This window comes from Eurypyga helias, unplaced genomic scaffold (assembly GCF_000690775.1).
Source record: "Eurypyga helias isolate BGI_N326 unplaced genomic scaffold, ASM69077v1 scaffold17567, whole genome shotgun sequence".
NCBI classification, from domain to species: domain Eukaryota; kingdom Metazoa; phylum Chordata; class Aves; order Eurypygiformes; family Eurypygidae; genus Eurypyga; species Eurypyga helias.
The window spans coordinates 19,608-36,221 of NW_010259983.1; the positions used below are offsets into that span (position 1 = coordinate 19,608).

A 16,614-nucleotide genomic window follows, 5' to 3' on the forward strand; every position below is an offset into this window, starting at 1 on the left:
ATACCCACTTAAAGACAACTTACCTTTTACAAATGTACAGGTCAGATTCTATAAATATAAGAATAAAAAGATGGCAGAGACCTTAATTGTTAATTATTTTCATAATGAAGCAGTGTTGATCAGCAGTTTGTTTTAAAAATTAATGGTTTTCCTGAAATTTAACAGGATGCTTTATGTGCCATTGTAGCCACTGAAATGCTCCGTTGTACAAAATGACTGCAAATCGTCCACCACAGAGAGCTGTCACAATTTCTTTTTTTTCCAACAGCTGTTAAAACCCATTCTAACAACCAAAACTGTTAATTTCACCATAATAGGAGCAGATGGATGATGTAGTTATTCCATTGGGCAAAGAAAACATAAGCGGTAGTATCATTAATGGGCAAATGGATACACCTACCAAGGCACTTCTGTTAATTTCTTCAATATGTGTATGCTGATTAAATTTAAAAACACACTTCAAAAAAACCAAACCTCTCCACAACCAAAAAAAGAATGAACCCGAAGTGAAACTGTTTCTCCTTATCCTATCAGACTATGTGGAACAGGAGAAATGCTTGAAACTCCACAGAGCATCTTTGGGGGCTCTGCAGGTCTGGGGAGGAGGTGCAGTACCAATTCTGTTTGATGAGAGAGGATGGTCCTAGTGTCTGCACAGCAGAAATAAGATGCACAATGCACTGGCAGCCGTGACGTTAACGTAGAAACCTGGTTTACTTCATTGCAAACAAATGGACAATATATATTGTACAATATATAATAAAAATACAGCCGATACAAGTGCCACTAATTAACAAAAACCCTAATGTTGACTTTAAAATGCTCATTTTTGTAATATATACACTGCAATAATAAGCCACAATAAATACATCAAATTCCATATCATTCATAATAAATACTGAAAATATAAATACAGAAGAATACAGTTAATTTGAATAAATTATTACAACATAAGGTCTAGGTTTAAGTTCTGTTGAATATTATTGTAGCTTATATTACCCTTTGGCATCTTTGATGTTACAACTTGTTTGAGGAAAAGAAAAGAAAAGAAAAGAAAGGAAATAAAGGAAACGTGTAGTTCATGAAGCTCAGAATTATGTCCATGCACAGATTTTAAGATGAACTTTCTTTCCCTTCGCTTCTTCGAACAGTTTAAAAGCAGCAGTCCAATTAAATATCTTGCTTTACTGTGAGATCTCCATAATTTTAGTATGCAAGATCATCTGTAATGGAAAATGTTAAATACTTAACATACATTTTTGTCAAAAATTAGTAAAAGTCAGAAGTAATGTACAAATTTGAAACAAATGGCTGCAATTACACCACAATTTTACCAGTCTCATTTGAATGTATTACATGTCTGAAAGACTTAATTGCTTTTGAATCCATGCCGTGGTGTATTATTTACCACTTCCCAACAAAAATGTCAGAAGCGATTTTATGTTCTTAAGGGGAAATATATATATACACACACTGAGAGAGATGAACCTCCTAAAAGACAGGGCTGGACTAGACGGTGTAAATGTTACGTAGTTTGTATTTGTTAAAACAAAACACTTCAAACATGAAAAATAAAGTAAGTGTTGGTTTTGTTTGGTTTTTTACAAAACTGCTATTTATGAGCAGTAGATGGAAACAAATCAAAATAACCAGTTGCCGTGTTTTATGTTAACAGGTATTAACCAGTACATTTGTATTAAGTTTATTTGTAAAAGATTATTACACCAAAATGCAATTTAACTTAAAAGACCAACTTTACCAAGACAATATTACAGGCTGAGGCTCTTAGGAATGGATTTGTAATCTACAGATTTTTGACTATTTTTGCACTGTTAAATGTCTAGCGCTTATTTTACATCACACACTTTTTAACATGTTTCACAAACTACACTTCAGACGTATTTCCATAGAAGTGCCTACAATCAGTCAGTTAAAAGAAGGGCCCAGTTGTTCCGCATTGTTTATGTGGGCACTGTATGTGAGAACTGAAGTGGTGGTATTTGTGCAAAATGGTTTGAAAAAACAGCATGCTTGCTTCTGGTTTTGTTTTAGGAGAGCCAGCTGCCAGTGCACACAGTGATGCAGTCTTCGAGAAGCTGAAAACTCCTGCTCAATCTGTGTATCACACTCACAAACGGATGGCTGGGATCCCCCTGTACCACAACAAGGTTGACCTTCCCCCATAATCCAACCCAGCATTTCATTCTTTAGAGCATCTTTAAAAAGTTTAAGGTGGGCTAACCTAGAAGAATTAGCTGCCAGAACGCACTAAGACTCATTTGAAAATCCTGAGCTAAAATGCCAATTAAAAGGACACCCATTTCTGCGTCACTTTTCGTGTCTCTTGTGATCTGAGAAACAGGTTGTGTTAGAACATGTGCCTGGGAGCAGAGTTAGTCAAAATTGTATTGAATGTGACTTGCAGTTGGCATAGGCAAAGAAAAGACAGGGTAGCGATGCTTCTAGGGTGTTGTAGTTTTCTACCCCATGCTTTTAATGTCAGCCTGTGTACAACTGCTATAGAAAAATGACATTTCCTCTTTTCACTGAGTTCATGTTTGTTTTAAAATATATTAAACAACAAAATTAATGTTATGATCTAACACGGCCAAGCTTGTAGTAAACAGGCATATACTTCCATCCTTGCTCTGGAGACATCTTTATTTCCTTTCTTCCTTCATTTTTTTACATACGTAGTAATTTCTTTTGGCCATTACAAGAAAAAAATATCCTCAGCAATCTACCTCTTGCCTTCATCCTTACTTTCCTCCAAATTGCTCTTTTAGTCCTCCCCTTCACTCACCCCAGGGTGTATCCACCCATGCCTCAAGACAAAGGACTGTCTTGATCCTTCTATTAGAACAGTGGTGTTCATTTATATCTTCCACCATTTTTCCTGTCCATCAAGAAAAGCTAATCCAGTCTTCATGGCTTGTTCTTCTCTTCTCAGAGAAGAAAATACACGTGAGGTAAACTTCTTTTGACTTGGTTCTATCTGACATTCAATAAGTGTCATTGCTAAGATCCAAATTAAAATAGTTGACTAAAAGATGAACTTTGCCTTCTGACCTTTTTTTTTTCCTCTACCCCCCCAGCATTGGATGAAGGATTGTCGTCATCTGAGCTGAGAAGTAGCAACACAGAGCATCACGAATACGGTTCTCCAGTCAGTGGGACCCTTCTGGGTGGCAGGTATCCTCCTAACTGTAAGGGCTATACAGCAGTAGAGCAATACACATTTTAACTTTTCCTTTTTAAGATCTAAGTGCCTTCTGTTTTGTAAAAGGGTGGTTTAAATTTATTATTTATTAGTTATATTAGAAAAAACCTAAAAATATCATAACAGTAGATTGAAGGAAAATTTTTGTTCCCCTAGGTGACAGTTTTCTGCTTTCCCTAATCTTGGATTTCCATCCTGTACTGGGCTGTGCAGTATCACGAATGACACTTGCCCCGGGTCTACGCGCTCAGGAGATAATGAGGATCCCCTATGACATCTCTGCAGCCTGTGGGGTAGGTTTTCTTCCTGCTTGTTCATGTGTATGGAAGGGGGTCTACAGCACTGGGATTGCTCCCTGTGACTCTCATATTCACAGCCAGTGGGGGACTATTTTTCCCCACAGTTCCGATCCATGTACATGCTAACAGTAAGTGAAAAGTAAAACCACCTCTTTTAGCAAAATAAAGGATAGATAGCACAGAGGACACTCTAGTTTCCCTCACGCTCGACTTGCAGGGAAAACCCTTACTGTACAACAGACCTGTCCCAGACACTAAGATGAAGGGAGGAAGGAAACAAAAAGAAAAAGCTGAGTGCAAAAGAGATGCTTCATGAATTGGATGTTCTTACAAAAAAAAGTAAGACTCGTGGTATCCAGCCATTAGGGTAGCAGAAAGTTCTCAAGGATGTTGTAACTTTCCTCCTTATGTGAAAACAATCCTCTGGCACATTTATTAGCAGTAAAATTAAAAGCTGCCTCTGATTTAGGAGTGGGAAGAAACAGTGAAGAGGAAGCACTTATGAAGAACTCAAGCATGTGTTCACTCAGACATCTTTACAACCAAATCGCACTTGTTTGTCACTTCTCAATGTTCGTGCTTTGGATTCCACATGTCTTGGAGAAATGGACAATTAATAATTTGCACATAGACAGCGAGCACAGAGAACAGCAAAATGAAGGAATATTTTAAAAAATTTGGAAACACTGAAAAGGCAAATGTTGATTTCTCATACCAAGGAACATGTTAATGAACTAGACTCTTGTTTTGAAAATAATAGTAGCTTTCTACCATTTTAAAAAAATAGTAATCAGATTTAATATTTTAGAAATAAATTCTATAGAATATATTCTCTGAGTTAATTCTATTTTTTTCTAAGTATTACATCAAATGTTCTGCAACCATAATAAAGCAGATAATAGAATTCCTCTTCAGCCCCAGTGGGAAAGTGTAACATCCCTGAACACCTAAGATTTGCCATATCATCCTTTTCTATCCCTGTCTGCTTCAGGAAATTAAAGAGCTGGCACAATGAACGTGGGTTTATACAACTCATGAGCTGTAACACGGGAGTTTCTTCAGTAACAAATGCCTTTTAAAACAAGTATCATGGGTGTCTCTTGCTGTAGCTCCAGGTAAGAGCACCTGCTTTGCTACAGGGGCAGCCTAGGCAAGGAGCTCCAGCTGCGAGAATTCAGCTGGCAAAAGATGACAGCATGCAGGGGAGTAAGACTTCCCGTTGCTGCCAGGTGTGGTGTTGCAGGCACACTACAGTCTTACTGCTCAAATGTTAAGCACTCCACAGGTAAATGTTGTATATCCAACACAGCTTTTATTCTGACTTTCACTGTGAAATGTATTGTTTCTGCTTGTTAATTCAGTCCATGGAAAGGAGAACTGGCTATTGCTGTGTTGTCCCTTGGTGATAAAATTTCTGTTCACTTCCGAGCTGGATTGGTCTCTATTGGGAAAGTGACTTAGTTTGCAGTACAAAAAATATTTAGTTATGATGTCAAAAAAAGAGGGGGAAAAATAGAGGGGGAAAAATAGTATTTTGCCTGTTCTATAGAATTATTTTTTTCTATCACAGTATTTCAACGTACCTTACAAACCAGAGCATAGAGAATGGAAGTGACACAGCAGGACAAAGGCAAAGCCAACAGAACCCAGGTCTCAGCCCAGTACTCTCTTATCCGGTATATCACATTTCTATCAAAGTCAGGAACATCTGAGATATCAAAACACATAATACACGTTCTGTTTTGCGTACAAGTGTATATGATCTTTAGCAAACTAGCTGTGTTCTGTGACGATACCCTCTCGCCTGGGAGGCAGGGAATATGCTACACAACCAGTTTGTTAACACGTTTACTGAAATACAACACCCAGATGAGATTAGAAACTGGATCTGGATAGTTAGCAATCCGGTGAGTAACACCACCATGAATACTACATGCGATTTCTGTAGAACTCCTCAGGCAAAAGGCAGGAGTGCCTTGTTAGCTGGCTCAGTGAGCAGATCTGAGGGTATTTATAGCAAGTGGTGGTTACTATCATAGTGTAATCAATGGCCTTAAGATAAATAAATGTCAGCTCAAATTACGATTCCCTAGCAGGAATTATGTAAATGAAAAATCCTAAAACTTTACAATTCTGGAACTTTCTGATCTAAATGGCATACAGCTCTTCAAAGAATTTTTTTTTAAAGGAAGGAAATCTTACAAAGTTTTACTGACCAACTTGTAATTTTGTAAGGAGTATTCCTGTGGACATGACTCATAGCTCTTAGGAAACAATTACAATTGCTGCAGTTTGGCCAGAAATGTTATGGCAGAGTTTTATGTCTAAGGTCAATCAAAGCTTCATATGTAAACTTTAACAATGCATTTTTTCCAAGAGAGGCAAAATTCATATTATAGGCAAAAAGGCATCTAGTTTTAGGTGCTGTTCCAGTGAAGATCTGTGTGAAAATCTGGTTTAACAGGGAAATGCTTTTGTTATGACTCATTCTTCTAGGTAGTGTGATAATAAACTGTCTCCCAATTTATTACCTGGCTCTTTAGGAGTAATTATCAGTAGCCAGATATCTTGAGGGAAAAAAAAGTTGATACAGCTCTCAGTAAAGTAAATGTTTCCACAAAAGATACGTGGTACGGAAGCAAATACTGCTCTTTGTCATTTAATAACTTAATACTTTCATCATGCAGAAATACAAAATGAAAGGACTGATTATTAACGTGAAAATTAACCGCCTGGGAAATGGGACACATCCTAGATTATTATATGCTAGCCCAGCAAATAACATTGAAACATTTTCTGTCCCATGATTTTTTATTTTTCCCTATACAAGAAGTACTTTTTTTCTTCTAAACAACAGCTGAAGCTCTAATTAAGGGGTGGGAATCTGGATTCTACAGCCTACTCTAGGTTTCACAGTGACGTTAGCCTCTCTGTTTTGGTCAGGGCTGTGACTAGTTGGGTTTTTTTCACTCGAGTCAACTTCTAGAAGCTAGAAAAAGCCTTTGTTCTTTGCTGGTATGGAACTGTTTGCAGAACAGCTTTAGCCTATACTGAAAAGAGAAGTTTCTGGGTATTTTCCTCAACATGCATTCATCTCTGTTAGAAAGCTTGTTGATGTTAATAGCAGAGCTACCATAAATCTCCACAAATTATCAACAGACTTGACTTCCTAATTTGTTGCAAAAACTGAACAAGATTTGTTTATTTTCTATCCTGAGATCAAATCTTCATCACACGATTGGATCAAAAGAAAAGTATCACCACCTACATTATCACCACGCAGTTAAGAATATTTTCCCAACATCAATCTTTATTCTTACTTCCTACTTGGTGACACCCAGGAATTAGTCACTTCAACCAAGGAAACCTAGAGTATTGCAAGTTCTTGATATAGTCACTGCCTTCTCTACCCTACCTGTTTGTTAGGAGCTACCACTCGTTATCCTACGCCGCAAGCTTTTGAGAGTTTAGATGTGTTCATCCCTGGTGCCCCAAAAACTGGACCGTGTACCTCCAAGTGCTCAGAGGTTACACAGATGGTGATGTGAAGGAGGCCTGCGGTCTGCAGCCTGTGCCAATGGATGTATTTAATAACCATCACCTCAGTATTTTAAAGCTGGCTGAGATGCATTTCAAAAAGGTAATCACTTAGTGTGCTCGCTAATATTATTAAAGATATTTTTCATGTGAAAGCACAGGGGACGAGAAAATAATTGCTTATTGCTCAGTAAGGGGGTGAATAATGAAACAAAATCTTTAACTTTCCCCTGAGAGAAATAGCCTGGTAAAGTGTGAGTGATCCTCCAGCAGCCAACACACTCCGAGGTTAAAAAGCTGCTACTGACACACAGCTACTGTCCCAGCTCAAGAAAAAGGGCTTTGTGCTTTTGGTGCTGGTGTTGAGTGAGAGTGTCAGATTTAAGCCTGCTGTTAATGCAAGATCCCTATATGCACAGAGACTTGTTACATTTGCCAACAGAATAACTTGAACGGAGTAATATTATACTTATTCTCAGATGCAGAACTGTTTAAAGAGAAACATGTTAGTTCATAAAAAATAAAGATGGCTATTTGCTAGATGGAGCTGAAGAATGCATGCGCTTACCTGGCTACTCAGCCTTTAGAGAAAGGGACTAGAGTGGTGTGTGACTAAGAGGACCAGAGGCTAAGGAACTGCTGAGCCAGATAGCCAACATGACGGCACTGTCCCAGGAGGTGGAATACGTTGCAAGTGTGGAATCCGGTCCCTAGAGAACTAGGACTTTTCAATGCAGTTCATATAAAACATGTAGGACTTCTTGTGGAAACAAATAAACTTCCCAGCTACTACACAGAGTAAAAATATTTTGCTAATTTAGCATTAAAATGAGAAATCACTTTGCCCAGATTTCATATAAAAACAATTAAGTCAGCTTATTTTTTCAAAAGCCTATTTTAAATCTGGCAGTTTTGCTACTGGAGTTCTGTACATGATGTTACGAAGAACTTCTACCCAGAAGAGTCACTGTTACAGAGCTAAAATTTACACTGTGCTTACATGCATTACTGTTAACCATCTAGATTTGACACAGATAAAAACTAAGGCTGATCCTTATTCTGACAAACGAGACAGGTCTACACGTCAACCCACTTGATGTATAATAAATAAAATTTCACTATTAGAGGAACAAAAATGTTAAAAGAGATTTGGAAATCAAAATGAGGCAGTGCAGAATCTATCAGTGTAGAGAAACGCAGGTTCCTATACCTCCTCTTCTAGAGGAAAGCAAGGTTGGTTAATAAATTGAAGGTGGAGATGCAGCAGGCATATTAATTCCATTTCATTTAAAAACAAATGAAGCACAAGGTAACGGATATCCGTACAATGAATGTGCTGTTTTGCTTGCAAACTTCAGCAGATAGAAGATTCCTGAAGCTGTGTTTCCCCACTGAATACTGGTTCCTAATTAGACCAAATTACTCTGTAAATTTGGGATGATGCACTCAGAATTCCACAAGAGCCAGTCTCATATTTAATAAAACTGCTAATTATTTAGGAGATCTAGACACTTCCACATGTTTTTCTATGTTTCATTTAAAGTTTGATCCGCAAGACTCTGCTTTTATAAATTACCTACTGCCGTGTTCATAAACTGGCTTGGGAAAAACATACAGGTTTTGTTACAATGAATTTGGAAGATCTTAGATTAACCTCAGAGGCTGGAGCTATGGCATTTCTCCACAACGGTTCACAGTTCCCGCAGTTAGTACAGTACTGCAAAATGGCACTAAAGTGCATAAGTATCCGAATGTTTCTGGGGCTAAAGGTGCTGTGCAAGCTCAAGTCACTGCTTTGCCTTTATATACAGGATCATTTTTCTTTGGGAAGGGGCTATTAGTTCTGGAATGCCACTGATTTCAATTTTAATGCAGGATTGTCTACCTTTCACCTTTCTAGAAGATGGAGATGCCCCCTCTCTGACTCTTTTTGTTTGTCAAGAACAGTAAAAGATAAAATTGTAGTCTAAAAATGCATTTCACTTTCCCAGAAATGGTATTTAAAAAAAAAAAAAAGAATACATGGTAATCCAGATGAAAAGTGGACGTGCTCTTTGTAACTAGCTATGGATCTTCTGCTCAAATGAACGTGCTGTTCATTTTTATCAAAACATGAGTACTAAACTACCATAAATAAAATACATACAGTACAGAACAATTAAAACTTTTGTACAGTAGTTACCTTTACATTAAACTTACCATCTTGTCAGATATGTTGAAAATTAGGACTCTAAACACGGTTATTTCAAAGTATCATTTTTAACAATCTTGCACAGGCCCGACAATCAAAAACAGAAGCTTTGATTCAGATAGCTTGGCAGGTTTCACATACTTTGATAGGTAGGCTGCTTTGAAATATGCTGGGTGGGTGTTTTACTTACGCTTTTTCTTTTTATCAAAAGACAGTTTGATTAATTTTATTTAAATCTTTACATGAGCTGATTTTGTGCAATACCACTGCCAGTGTAGCTTAAGAAAACAAAATGTGTCTGGAACGTTGACTGCAGTCCAAGTGTTGTCTGCCTCTTAAAAAAGTAAGATTCTAGGAAATCCACTGTAAGTGCATTTTAATTCAGGAAGTCAGTCCTAGAATAATTGTAATATTAAACAGGTACCGTTTCTACCACTGGTGATTTGATGCACTCTTCATGCAGTCTGCTCTTTTCTGGGAGGCTCAGTGAATTCTCAGCAGGGTGCTCTTGCACACGACTGTCGCCATTCAAAGCTGACACAAAGCCATCTGGAGTGGGACCTTTCAAGTATGAGTGAAATTCCACTTGAGTGTGACTTGGCCTGTGCTCAGCGTATAAACCATTGCACGGAGCACTGCTGTCGCCCTCGGAAGATGAGCAGCAAACAATCACCGAGGGGTTTGCCGAAGGGTAGTGAGGGCTGCTAAAAGTTTCCTCCGATTGCCGTGTGTAGTCAACAAACTGTTCTGAAGTCATGTTGTAAGGCACCAGAGAAAGACTACCGTTCTTGACAGCATCCCTTTCTGAGTAAGCCTCACTGATCTGGTTAGCAGTGCCAGCAACATGGTTCTCTATTTGGTAATACAGATTTGAAGAGTTAGTATAGTATGAGGCGGTTTTAGAGTGGTTTTCATGCACAGCAGTTCCATCAGAGTAGCAAAGGACAGAAGGAAGAGGCACCATATCTGCATGGGAGCCCATGCTTTCTACAAAGTCATCTGCTTTTTCTTCCTCCTCATCTTCCTCCTCATCTTCCTCTTCCTCTTCATCATCATCTGATTCACTAGGGGCTAAGCTCTGTGTGCTAGAATCTGTAACTCCACTACAAAAGCTACTCCCATCTTCCTCTTCCTCCTCCTCCCCTGGGCCATCCAAGTCCTCGGCTGACTGAGAGTGCATAACCGCGGCCGGAGGTTCGGTTTCGATCTCAAAATTTTCTGCAATTGAATATTCAACCGGATGGGGTCCTGGACTCACAGAACTAGCGTGGGCACTTATCTCACTGTGGCAGCCATTCAGTGCCGGAACTTGCTGCTCTCTATTTTTCTCCAATTCAAGTTTCATTATTGTGTGCAAAAAGTGAGTCCGAACGCGGATGGGATTAAATTCAATTCTACCTGCTGTATTGCTACACCCTTCTTTAGTGCAACCGCATGGAAAAGACATACGATCCACCTTTTAAAAAAAAAAGAATACAGATTAACAATGCGTAGCATCCGCCTGGTGATATGACAGGACCTAGACAGCCTCGCCAAATGCTGTAGCAAAGTGGGGCTCCCCTTGGGGAGTATTTATAACAGCAGTTGAAGCCAACGATTAAGTCAGGGTTAGCCCCGGAATTCAGCACTGATAGGAACGGAAAGGGACCCACACCCACACCGGTGTTGCGGGGCAGGAAAGCTACGTTTCTGGGCCATAGGTGAAAACATTACACAGTGGAACAACAAAACAGGTAGTTTTCCTATTTATGGATCTGCTAGAGCTTTACATCATGTTGTGCTCAAATCCAGGCAAAAGGATTACCAGATAAATCTTTATTTATTCTTTAAATCCAATAAAAATAATTGGAAACTAAAAACTTATCAAAACAAACTGAACACTCTACAAAAACCTTTAAAAAGTTGCCAAAGGGGACACCTGACCACAGAAAGTGGGAATGAAAATCAAGTGCATTTTAAAAGACATTCCAGTCAACGAAAGCTGCCGTACTGTAAGCTCCCTATAGAAGGTCCCTATCTCACAGTGGCTGTCTGAAACTCCTGAACACGTGACAGAGTCCACAGGTCAGATGGTTCACTTAAACACCGTAGGGTCTGTGGATTTCACCTACGCTGTAATACCCGGGTATCAAACGTGATGCCGAGGAGAACTGTAACACACCACCTAGTGCATCTTCCCCACAGGTGAAGATGAAAGCAGGAACAGCAAAGGGGATGTGTTATTTAGAACAGCAGCCAAAGTTCAGCTTGGATTTAAGAAACGGTGAAAAATGCATTCAGGAGGAAATCAACTCAGCGGCATAACAGCAGCTCAGGAGAATTAGTGGGAACATTTTGGGATGCTTACAGCTGTACATAGGGCACTGTAAACATTCAGTACAAAATACCCTTTCAGTCTGGAGCAGAAAGACTACCTGCTATAGTAGCAGACGTATGTTTTACTGCCTCCATGCAAATTCATCATGCATGCATCTTAAGCATCGTGCATGTTAAATAAAGGGCGGTGCCACAGAGTTGCATTTATTGTTTCTCACTGAGTTTGGCCTATAATCCACCTTTGGAAAGTACATGAATTGTCTTCTAGCATAAAATCCCTTCTGAAATCTGCAGGCCACCGATTCTTCAGTTGCCTGCATCTGCAAATTTACAGAAAGTGGAACACAAGGAGCCGAATATTTGTATAAGAATTAAAAAACCAAACCTTAAACACTGTTTTATGATTGGTTTCGGCACACACAAAGACAGATGTTTAAGGAGATGGCTTGTATTGCACACTATGCACTCTTAAATCTGGGCCTTAAAAAACTGGTGTGAGATCCACGAGTGTTACCGTTGGATAATTAACCTAATGTGCAGTAGTTATAACTTCCAACGACGTGTGCACGCACACACCACCCTCCCCCGACCGTTAAATAACAGCAATAATACAGCCCCTTACCTGACATTTTATGCCTGCAAGACTGCAAGTGCAAGTTTCTGGATCACAGAAGACACGGCAGTCACAGCCACAATCCTCTCTGGACAGGCGGATGGCCCGCAGCTCATGTTTTTCTTCCACGTCAATCTTCTTCACGCCAGAAGCTCGCAGCAACGCCCTTCGCTTTTTTGTTGGCAGGGGTTGTAGAAAGAAGTACTCATCTACTTCAGTGTTGTCTAGATCAATATCATCATCAGAAATGTCATCCAGTGTCAGGGTATTAGCTTCTTCAGACTCCACTGTACCATTCTTGGTCATCTGTTGCACAGAACAATTAACAGCATCCTTAAACCGCACTCACACGTACTTCTGTGTCACAGATGTAAGTAATGCGTAACACACCGCGAATGCGGAAAGCCGTGTGTAACAACACGGCATGAATGACGCAACATTCCAGAGCGTGATTACAGATGGGGTCAAAAGGCATCTGAATTAAATACACATTTTTAGTTTCATGTTTGTCGTGAAGCTAGGGGTTTTTTTCTAAGTTTCTCGTTTCTTATCTGTTCTTTATGTCCTTTATCAATTGCCCTTGTTTGCCAGAGCTCATGGCTTTCTAAAATTCTAGTCTTTTCTATATTGTTTCTTAACTTCTGAGCCTTTAATTGACTCTAGTTCCAGCCTCAGGACTCTCTGAAAATCTTCAGTATCCCTTCTGAGATAGTAATTTCACTACCAACACTGTTTCAGGTTACAGTGCATCACAGGTTTGTAAAATGGTATATTTTATGTACTACTTGCTGCCTGTTCCTCTTTAGTCTGACAAATTTGTACAGCTGAGGTCATGAAGCGGTATTTCCACTTAATCTTTTGGGCAGATGCCTGTATTTGCTTCTTGAGCTGGCAATTTTAAGTTACTCAATTTAGCCCTTTTCTACCTACATCTCTTCATGTTTATCATACATAGAATCACAGAATGGTTTGGGTTGGAAGGGACCTTAAAGACCATCTGGTTCCAACACCTACATCGCTTCATGTTTATCATAGAATCACAGAATGGTTTGGGTTGGAAGGGACCTTAAAGACCATCTGGTTCCAACCCCCCTGCCATGGGCAGGGACACCTATGATCTGTGGTGTATTTTATAGCGCTGGTGCATACAGCTTTTCTAAAGTTGCTTCTAGTCCTCTTTGGTCCTGAAAATAACCCGTTTTGTGTGCCGTACATTCTAGTCCTTCACTAACCAGTCCAGATTATTTTTTAGTAGTTAATGAATGAATAAACTTAGAAAAAAGGAAGCTGTTAACCTCTTACAGAGGATCTTGAGAAAAGTTTTGAGAAGATTTGTGCTTCTTTCCTAGGGATATGGATTTTTGAGCCTCTGCAGATAGACGTATCCTGGCGCTCTGTTATTAGCTGTGTGTAGCCTTGCTCTCAAACCTTAAAAAACTGTTTCAAAATTAAATGGCACTGAGCACAAACCTGCAGTGCCACTTTCTTAAGACAGCAGCACACTTTGTACCATACTCCTCTAACCCATCTCATCAAGGAAGGGGTGTATATATTGAAGGCGGAAATAAAAAAATACTGCACTGAAGGAAGGTTAACTTTCCCATCCAAGGTAGAGCTCACTGGTTATACCTGCCCAATAACACAGCTACAAGGTTTATAAAAGTTCTTCTACAGAGAAAATCGTTTAAGAATCAGAAGAATATCAAATGTTAAAAATAGTTGAGAGATGATGACATTCACTACAAAACATGTATTTTCTCAAGCTACTGAGATTGATCTACGTAGCAACCGAGAAGCAAGTGCAGTTGTATGATTCAGTTTGTCATATAGCTCCTATTTCTTTTATTACTGTTCTATGAAATAATAGTGCTCAAAATGTAAAAACAGGCAGACAGAAGAACAGATTCCCAGTGTTTGCCCTGCCCTATGTAACCTTCTTAACCGGTAAGGCTGCTGACTTACACTAGCCGAGCACCCGCTCTCATACGTCTGGGATGAACATGGTGCGACTACGTGATAATTAGACACTGCTGAGGTCTCAAGTCTCATTTGCATTAGCTGTGTCATCGCCATGGCCTCAGATAAATGGCCCTCGGTGAATGTAATGGGACTCTTACCTATTGAAAAATAGCCATTCCCAGTCTTTCTTGGCTTTGCCTGCCTTGCTTGCAGAAAATTTCAGTTTGGCCTGTTATCTCAAACAACTTTGCAGACACCAGTGTAAAATGAATGCTGAAGGCCTAACTACCACTGCCCGTTCCCTGCGCGTTTCAGCATTCACACATTGAACAATTACCACTGTAAAGGTAACTCCTCTTTTTTCTGCTACGTAATCCTGTCATCTCCGTGTCATTATGCTTCTTAGGTGTAAGGGAGCCATCCTGAATCTTACCCATTCCACTGTTTCTGCTGTTATATTCCAATCTGTTTCATTTTCCCATTTATATTAACAGTTTATCCTTTCCGGAACCTTTTGGGTTGTAACTGTCGTTTATGGCGTTACTGAATTACTCGATGGTAAACTCCTACTGACTGCTTACTATTTTTGTAACTGCCATTTTGTGTTTGTAACCACTATGTACAACAATCACAGGGAGAAAAAAAAAAAAAACTCAAACCCAAAACCTAGTTATTCCTCACTTGTAAAGTCAGTTTAAAGCAATACTCGTCCTTTGGAAGGCGAAGTCTCAGTGTCACAACCGGCAGTCCTTACATGCAGCGTACATGTGCGCATCACACTGCCCAAAGAAGTCTCCTGAGCTCAGTAATCACCCCGCCTTAGCAATTCAGCACCGTATTTAGTTCATGCAGAGGTGTTCTGCCGCTTCCACAACCCCACGTTATAGGCATTATCGTTTCCTTCTCTACTGTCTTCTCAATCTTTCTCTGTAACTGCAGCCTTTGGAGTACAGTGCCTTCATTTTACTTCAAGTTTCGGGTTATTTGCCATGTCTGTTACCCCTATAACATTCAAATCCCTTTATGTGCACATACGTCCAGCTCTTTCTTCATCTTAAATTCAGGCGTTTTCAAAATGTCCTCTCAAACTTCCTTCAGACTCTTTTTCTACTCTTTTTTCTATTATTCATTTCACCTTGGAGTGGCAAGGACAAGAGGTGGGACGAGCTCTCTGTTCAGTTCTGCCAGGCCCTGGGGCAACGGAGAGATTATTTACACCAGGTACTTCAAGGTACCAGTTCCGCAAGGTAGGCAAGACGAGTCAGAAGTCATCCTCCTGCCTATCTACCCTGAGAGACAGGGAGACCAGAGTGTCAAAAAGCATCTCGAACTAGCTGTCCCAAGCCAGTGGGAGGGAATACGCCACTGTACACGCAGCTCAACCTGAATGCTGAAATCCAGGATGGCATCCTTCATTTTCTAATACATTTGTCATTCTTTGTCAGCTAGGTACAAACCAAGTACAGTCTGTTTATGTTTCTTTGCTTTCTGGGTTTTTTATAGAATAGGAGAATGACCTACCCAAGAATTATGACTTCTCTAGTTTTAAATACTCAAAACACTCCTTAAGCAGATCACTGTTATTTAGCTGCCTATCAGAATTTAGGTTTGAAACTGGGGAAGGGGAAGATTCTAATCCCTGCTTCTGTAATTGTTTTAGTATTTTGTTCAGATACAATTTAATAAAAATTAAGTTTCGGGGCTCTTAGCCATGAGGTGAACGCTGTACTGCTCAGCTCACAAAGGCCCCTATAGAACCACACGAAGCCTGTCGTGCATTTCTCCTCCTGCAAATCTCGGCTGCTGTGCAGCAGAGCGTTACAGAACGGACTCCCATCACTGCTGCGCACTGCGGGCATCTGGCAGGCTGGAAAGTCAGACACTGGAAAGCACCTTAGCTCCTCACTCCTTGGCTGGATGACCTCCTTGTCATCCCCTCTGCTTTTTTTTTTTTTCCTCAGTTTTGTCACACAAAACAAATGAATTAATGAAATGAAAGATTTGAACATTTCTCAAACAAGTAATTGGGTAACCACAGGGGGAGGAAGGTTATCAAGAACCATCAAATACATTCTCCAGTACAGAACTTCAGGAGAACATTAAGTTCTCTTGGCTATCATAATATTGCTCAACTGGATTCAACTTGATACGCAGAGAGGTAAAACTGCTGTCGTAAAGTGAAAGGTTAATGTCATAACAGCACAACAAGGCAAGGGCCAATGAATGTGTGAAGCCTTTGGGTGGAATTCACTTCAACTGGGTAAAAACTGAAAGATTCAGGTTAGACGCTGGCGCCTGCCCTAGCTGGAAATTATCCCTTGCAATTTCACCCAAAGGAAACCAACTGTGTCCACAGACCTGGGAGCCTTAACTTCACTAGGGTCAAGCTAATCATTTTAATAGACCTTAGTTTGAGGATACATTACGAGTAAGCAGTAAAGACTCTTCCAGCTACTTTATGGTGCTTACTCACACTGTT

At 39.8% G+C, this 16,614-nt stretch overlaps 1 protein-coding gene across 1 annotated transcript in view; it reads right to left on the reverse strand.

Annotated features, from left to right (window-relative positions):
• Nucleotides 1-1,184: 1,184 nt before the first annotated feature.
• The window catches only part of CSRNP3 (cysteine-serine-rich nuclear protein 3), a 31,864-nt gene continuing 16,434 nt past the window's right edge, over nucleotides 1,185-16,614 (reverse strand). The window contains exons 5-7 of the mRNA XM_010154863.1: nucleotides 12,186-12,482; nucleotides 9,672-10,703; nucleotides 1,185-1,223 (exon numbers count right to left, since the gene is read on the reverse strand). Of these exons, the coding sequence (XP_010153165.1) occupies nucleotides 1,185-1,223; nucleotides 9,672-10,703; nucleotides 12,186-12,482 (1,368 nt within the window). The remainder of the gene's footprint in view (nucleotides 1,224-9,671; nucleotides 10,704-12,185; nucleotides 12,483-16,614) is intronic.